The sequence below is a fragment of the Montipora capricornis genome, chromosome 3, assembly GCF_036669925.1.
Source record: "Montipora capricornis isolate CH-2021 chromosome 3, ASM3666992v2, whole genome shotgun sequence".
NCBI classification, from domain to species: Eukaryota; Metazoa; Cnidaria; class Anthozoa; order Scleractinia; family Acroporidae; genus Montipora; species Montipora capricornis.
The window spans coordinates 75,072,350-75,079,849 of NC_090885.1; the positions used below are offsets into that span (position 1 = coordinate 75,072,350).

The following is a 7,500-nucleotide window of genomic DNA, read 5'->3' on the forward strand; positions in this document are numbered from 1 at the left end:
GTGTCCCCTGTTAGTAGGCACCCTTCAGGGATATAGATAGTCAACTAGTAGTACCAGACACGTAAATGAAGTTGATGATGATGGAGTGACGATGATGACTATTTACAATTGTAATGGTCCGTCCACCCAAGGTAACATGCAGTACCTATTCTGTTAGCTGAAGCATAAAATCTCTAAAATGCATCCTTCCTTTTCAACAACGCAGCAGCCCATACTTCTGACAAACGTTCGTTCTTTCGACACGTAACGCAATCTTATCTCATCATAACGTAATCCTCACCCCTGTCACGTAATCTTTCCCTCCCTTTGATCTTTCCTTCACTAAGCGATTGATTTTCGTCTTGTATATATTCCTTTAAATCCTTCTTTCATCCATGACAAGGGACCTGATTTGTCTTTATCACTATTTTCGTGCTCTGGGGTTTTAGTCTCGCTCCTTTCAATGTTTTTGTTGTTTAGGTGCAATCTCAAAGAGTCGTAAAGGAGAGAATTCGTCTCAACGTAACCCTCGGCGATCGAAATCTGACAGAATTCTGAGCCCAACTCTTTTGCAAGTTGGACTCCTTCATTGTCAGTAATTTTTCTGTGGTGTCCTAAATCCGTCTTGGTTCCTACCAAAATAAGAGTGCACTGATTGTTTCTAGCATTCTTGATGTGTCGTCCCAAGCGTTTTGCTTCCATGAATGAAAATCGGTCAGTGATAGAATAGAGAATGAAGAAAAGGTCGCCAAAGGAAGTCAACGTCTCCAACTTCTTCTCTGTGTTCTGCAGAGGCAAAGAAAAATTGTTTACATATCTATTTGACTGGGCTTAAATTCACGCTTCCATTGACTTGAGTGAAAAAGCAAAAAGCTTTGATCGCGGTCGCGATTGAGAGAATGAATTGAACACAAACATATAGTGGTCGAGTGTACACTATTTATGAGTCAATGAGTTAGTGCAGTCAACCAAACCATAAAATGAAAGCTAAAATTTCAGAGAGTGCTTAGGCATAATCACTGAAACGAGGGCTTAGGCTGAATCAATAAATTATTGCTATATTGACTGTGAGTCTCATTGACTCATGACTCATTTACTCATTGATTTATTGACTCATAAAACATGGGACAGTTCATGTTCAAGTCATTTTTACCAATTCCGTTACTAGAATTTCTATTGGTTTTTAAAGTCCTCCAGATTTCAAGCCTGGGTTACTCTTTAGCAAAGGAATTTGAGTCCTTTACCTTCTCGTATAATGTAACACCATTGGTTCGACCCCTGCACGCTAACCTCTCCTAGAATGCGAAAGCTATGAAGCACAGCAGTTCCTAATCGCGCGTCGTTTACTGACCTTTCCGGCGGTATCCATAATGTCCAGGGTAACATATTTTCCCTCAAGGGTCATGTGATGTCTATACGTCATCTCTGGGATTAAAAAAAATGTCTTTATTAAGCCAACTGGAAAAAGATGCGAAAGGCGAATGCCTATTTCCTTATTTGGCATTGACGTTTTTACAGCTTAAGGAACCCGTCTTAACCTTTTTAAAAAGTGCTACTGCGATCAAAACTCACTTCTCGTTTTCTTCACATTTCTAAAGTTCTTGTGCTAAATACTCGAAATGCGAGATTTTATGCAATCATTTCAAGAGACAAACGATTTCTTTTGCCGTCAATTTTTTTCATTTAACGGTCCACTATATTACTTGGTATAAGCTTAACAAAGCAGTGTGTGGATACTGACGGGCCAAACCGTCTTTTCAAGAAGCCGCTAAACCGCAGACATATTACCTTGGTGCCAATGCCCAGACAACGAGGGCATCCCTATATCTCACTTATGCACAGTCATGTTAAACGATTGTTCAAACTTTGTAATTGAAGCAACCCGCTCACCTAGACCATTATATACCTATGCGTTATTTCTAGATTTTAATTTTCATTCCCGGTCTGGAGAAGAGTCTCGCATCCAACAAGCATCAACTGAGAACGAAATATCGTTTATTCTGTTCATTTATCTTCTTCAAGAAAAGGCTGCACCAAAATTCCGTTGCAGAATATCTCAGTCAGTGATATTTTATCGGTCAGTTAACTTGGAAATTTTGGGATTGAACCATGTAATAACTGACCATCCCTAGGCGGCATATCTTGAAATGAGACTGAAGTCGCAAGGCTCTCTTATTATACAACGACATGCTTTTTCAAAGAACACCATTAAAAGTAATAATTGAGACAACTTACCTAGATTTTCATCATATTCTCCAATGAATCGTCGAGTCAAAAATCGCACGGTTAAAGCTGGGACAATAAAATAATATAAATAAATAAAGTTTTATCCGCATGTGAACTTTGCTTGCCGAACTGCCAATCTTCGAGACAAGTAACTAGACATCCTTTTCAACGCTTTGTAGGGGATGTATTGTTCTATTGTGCAATCGCCTACCTTTGTTAGCAAATTGATAAAATAAAGAAATAAACACATAATTTATCAGTAATTCCTGTAATAACTTTGGCATTCAAAGACGGACAAAGCATTCAGCGCACGGGATACAAAATTAATTAATCAATTATACCTACATTAGTGTGCATTAAAGAAGCATACAATTTCGTGTATATTTCCGCCGTTTAGAATTCATAGTGTTAAATTAGATCTAGAGTAGTAATCATTAATTTTGAATGCTATTTCAGTTCAAAGCTTGTTAATCTTTTGGAGTAAGACACTCCTAACTGAAGTGGTTTTCTTAATCGATTTGTTCAACCCCTAATCGATTTGTTTCGACCCCCAGTCGGATTTTTCGACCCCATAATCGAAACTCTTTCTACTCCTTTTTCCTTTCCTCTCTGTGTGATTTTTTTGTTTCGTTCTTTCAGCATCTGTCTACTATGGCTTATATTTTCACGAGTCTGAGGTATTAAGATTTTTCTTTTCGATACAATGGAGAGTTTTTCAGAACTAACCAATTGGAGATTGCAAAGAGGTAATACGCTATCTTTGCACGCTTGAGTTTTTGAAGAGAGGCCTTTAACCTTAAGAGATCGATGTTCTTATCTCCATCTCCACAGTTATCCTCTTGATCACACCCTTGAATTAATTGTCTATTGTGGTTGATTCACTTATCCGACAATCTGATGCCATAACCGGTATCTAGAAACCATCGCTAAAAGTTTGCCGAAGTTGGTTTCCTGTTAGCGTATACCGAGCGGTTTTGAATGCGCCTGGCTGACTCACCAGCTGCAGATAACCTTGACGATACCTTTTTACCGTTTGTGCTTTCAACAAACAGTCTGGGAATTGTGAAAAGCACTCAAAAAAGAGATAAAAACAGAGGAATTTATTTCTCTAATTTCATAGGTCCGTTGAAAGCCCTAAAACACTCTTCAAGTTAATGACCTTCTCAAAATACTCTGTTTTAGGCTTGAACCACAAAATGATCACCAAATGAAGTGGATTATTCAAGCGGACGAAAGTCTTAGTTGCTTTTCCCCTCAGAATTGTTCATACTGACAACTGTTGCAGGTGAAATTCCTTGTATTTCATGTAAAAAGTTTTACTGAAATCATACCCGGGGAAGAACGATATCTTAGAATTTGATAGCAGGAATTTTGACCTGTTGAAGATCAAACATAGAAAAGTTATCGGTCACCTTTTGATGCTTTTAACGTTTCACGAAACAAAACATGAAATCTTCAAATGAAAAAACGTGACCTTGCAAATTGAACGCTACAGTGTTTTTCATGGCAACGAGTCATTGAGATTTTCCTCACAAATTTTCGAGTCTGTGAAATGGAATCCTTCAAAATGTTCATTCAAATGAACGCTGTCCACTAATGTTTTCCGCTTTACGTTTCTTTGCACTACTCTGCACAAGGTAATCAAATTCGATATCGAAGTCACGTGTTTTTCACGGTCTGCCAAGAGAGAAAAGCACATCGAACTTTACGTGCAGCCATATTCAAATTGATACGTGGATTTTTAATGATTCCACAGTCACGAGATGAGTGAAGAGGTCGAGGCAGAGTCTGCATTCTACCGCGTTTTTGTCGCTTTTGGCCGGCAAGTAGAAATGGTCTTACCTGATTTTCCTACGCCGTCCAGTCCAGTGATCACAGCTCGCACATTGATGATTTTGTTTTGTTGTCCTTGGTCGTAAGCACAGGATCGTTTTCGTCGCATGATATCTTGAGTTTATGGTAAATGAATCACACTGAAAACGATGATGAAGCATTTTAAAACGCGCATCCATTAATTCGATTAAGGTATTAAAACAAACTTTAAAATTAAGTGATAGAGTGTGGATTCAAGTTAAATTTTTAGGCCCTTTTTAAACTGAAATAGCGTAATAAATGTAATCAAAATGATTATTCATTCACACTTAATTAATTAACACTAATTAGTACTTACAGCTGTACTTTGTGAAAGATTTGAGTTTTAAACTGACTTTTCGTGGATGTGATCTTTTGTCTTGGGAGGCAACTGTGAACTGCCGCAATGTACACCTTTGATGCGCGAGATATTTGGAATACGGGACAAACAGGTTTCAGTAAATCATTGTTGGGTGATGCATTGTTGATTGACAACGAAGGGAATTAAGTTGGGACACGTGACTCAACTGGCTTTAAAATATTTTACGAAAATAGTTGTGGCTTTGTTTGTAAGTAAAGTGTGTCCAGAGCAACACCTTTTTTTTGCGAAAATCACAAGATTAAAAGCCATACCCGAGTATGGGCAAAGACAGTCACTGTCACCTCTTATACAATGAGACTTGAGGGAAATTTTATGATGAAGATCCATCCCTTTGTCTATGAAGCACAAAATAGAGCATGAGGCCCGTTTAAACCGTTACAACTTTGCTTCAACATGTAATGCAACACTTTGTTGTACCAAATGTTCGGTGTGTTTGAACAGGTCGTTCAACATCGTTGAAAGCGTAAAAAATGTTGAAAGCAAATCAGTTTAAACTTTTCATTCAACTTCGATTCTAACTTTTTCTTTGTTCTCGAAAATGTTGAAGGGTGTTGAATCCGTTCAACATCTGTAGAACACACGCTATGATAGTTTAATAGAGTGAGATAAAGCCCAGGTCAATCTACCGTTTATAATTATTTTTGTTTGTGTGTTATCAACCGAAGAGGACGAGCAACGCGGGTTCATTCAAAAACCGCTGATCCTACTAAGAGCTGTTATCAATTTAATTAGCGACTCCTTCATTCTCAAGCACCCTAAGCCTAATTATTTGCATAAAATTGAAAAACCGTCATAAAATTTCTACGATTTGCTAGCTCCAACTCTTTACACTTGGCAGTCCAATATATCTCGACGACCTTAGTATTTTAGTCCTATCAAGGCTACGTCATTATGGTCACGTGACTAACTGGAAGTGTTTCCTTTTGCGATAGAAAACTGAAAATAGGGCGCTCAGATGACATAAAGTAAACATCAAATTCATTGCTGCTGATATTGCTTGGTCGTCCTCTACAAGAACCTGTCCGGAATGATTGACTGTAATCCCCGGTTGAAAAGTATTTTAGGTCACGTGACTTCCTTTTTCTTTTCATCATGCCTTACTTAAATATTGTTTTTATCTGTTTCGGACACGGATATAATCTTTTCAAGAGACTAGTGAACTGTACATTATCGTTGACTCTGTGATATTGAACATCATTGCCCCTAGATATTGTGACGTCACGAAACAGGTGACCAAGTCAACAATGCGCTGAGTATGTTAAGGGTGCTGAATGGCTTTTTCAAGAACGCATTGGTTCTTTTCTGGTGCTTTATTTGCAATACATTTGATAGAAACAGTTTTCAACTTCACGGGGGTCTGGCTAATCGTCTTCCGTGAGACATGCCGTGACATGCTTGAGTCTATGCTATTATATTGCAAGGCAGGCGTTGGTAGGATTTGCTAAAGCACTCGACGACGAACACCGGGAAGAAAAGAGCACTTTCCTGAGTCACACGAGGATTGAAGAGCGCTCTGGCAGCCCAGTTCAGTCAGACTAGACCTTAGCCACTAACTATGCGTCGTTCGTTCTTTGTTGAGTTCAGTGGTAATTATTGCTTCTGACAACGTACAGAATGACTTTGCTGAATTCCAGCATGCGCCACAAACTTGAACTCATTATATAATAATAAAAGCTGCGTGCATCAAAACTGTAAAAAAACAACGACAGTAACACGACGCCTGATATCCGGATGGCATCAGTGCCTTTGTATGATTTCAGGGTCTTTAGTTTGAGAACTTTTGACTTTTCTTCCCCCCCCCCCCCCCCCTGTTGGTCAATCACTGAAAGATTGGTCTGAGTATATCTATGTGCTCTTTTCAGGCTTATACCGTTACTTGTTTGTCCACGGGATATGGGTGTTGCTAAAATAAGAGAGAAACCTATTATTTTAACTCTATTGGGTAAAATGAACATCAATTCATTGCTCTAAGTCTAAATACATATGTGTCTTGGGTCATTTTACACCGTGCATGGGTATTAATTGGTGGTTCATGAATCAATCTCTCAGGTATTCGCAGGCTACTAACGTATATTTTACCCACGTGGCAATCAAAATTAGAGATACTCGAATCAAAGACCTTTTCTTTGTTTATTGAATATCTTCCAGTTTGATACTTAAAGAGTTCAACTTACTAAAATTTACCGTTCGAATAGGTGAGACAAATACTCTCTGCAGAATAAGAGAAACGCGTTCTCCTTCTAAAATGTAGTGTTGGCATGGCTGGCCTCCACAGAAACAATTTTCCAGGTTGTCATATCACGTTAGTGACATACAAACACCTTAATCATCGTGGACTATTAAAAATTGTCTCAGAAATGTTAAAATCATTGCATGAAAAACTTCAACTTAAAGCAATGAACTTTGTCCAGAGAACTGTTGAGTTGTCAGTTTTTTCTAAGATACAGAGTCTGTTCTTACATGCGCAGTGGTGCAGAGAAATTAAGTTTCTCTCCTCTCGAAAGCAACCGTCGATTCTATTTGTTCTTCAGTTAAAATGTTGTGTATACCTGAACAGAAGCCTCCTTCTCATGCAGTTCTGCTGTTACCGCACTTCTCGACTCGTAGGTGTTCTTCTGAAATCACCAATCGATCTATGCTTTATAATGGGAATCATAAAGTACTTTGACGCTTTTTATCGATAACTGCTTCATCTTATTTAGCTTAATAGTTTGAGTTTATCCCAGATTAGTTATTTGAGTTATTCTTATTCACCGTGACGCACAATGTACCCTTGAATTTTTGATGCCGTAATGCTCATAATTGCTTTCACGTGCACTGTCAACTGAGAAAGTAGCGGTAGCACCCCAGTTACTCGGACAAGAAATGAAATGGTGTGCATAAAACGTCGTTATTTATTATTTTAGGGAGAAATTACTGTTTTACTTATACCAAATTTATTGTTTATCGAAAGCCATGCGGTGAAGTAAAGTGCCATACTTGGATGAGCTATTGAGACCTGGCTATGGTCTACTCGCATGAAAAAGCTCTTATGCAACACTCTTACGTAACCATTCTTGACA

General features: G+C 38.4%; 1 protein-coding gene across 2 annotated transcripts in view; it reads right to left on the reverse strand.

Moving 5' to 3' along the window:
- The window catches only part of LOC138041632 (ras-related and estrogen-regulated growth inhibitor-like), an 8,065-nt gene extending 941 nt beyond the window's left edge, over positions 1 to 7,124 (reverse strand). Inside the window, exons 1-5 of one of the 2 annotated variants that reach the window (XM_068887383.1) lie at positions 6,988 to 7,124; positions 4,048 to 4,178; positions 2,215 to 2,271; positions 1,331 to 1,404; positions 1 to 765 (exon numbers count right to left, since the gene is read on the reverse strand). The exon at positions 1 to 765 is cut by the window's left edge and continues 941 nt beyond it. In XM_068887383.1, coding sequence (XP_068743484.1) covers positions 322 to 765; positions 1,331 to 1,404; positions 2,215 to 2,271; positions 4,048 to 4,147 — 675 coding nt within the window. In that variant the 5' untranslated portion in view covers positions 4,148 to 4,178; positions 6,988 to 7,124 and the 3' untranslated portion in view covers positions 1 to 321. Of the gene's footprint in view, positions 766 to 1,330; positions 1,405 to 2,214; positions 2,272 to 4,047; positions 4,179 to 4,375; positions 4,483 to 6,987 lie in introns of those variants that run through there. The other variant, XM_068887384.1, reaches the window with a different exon arrangement.
- Positions 7,125 to 7,500: the final 376 nt, after the last annotated feature.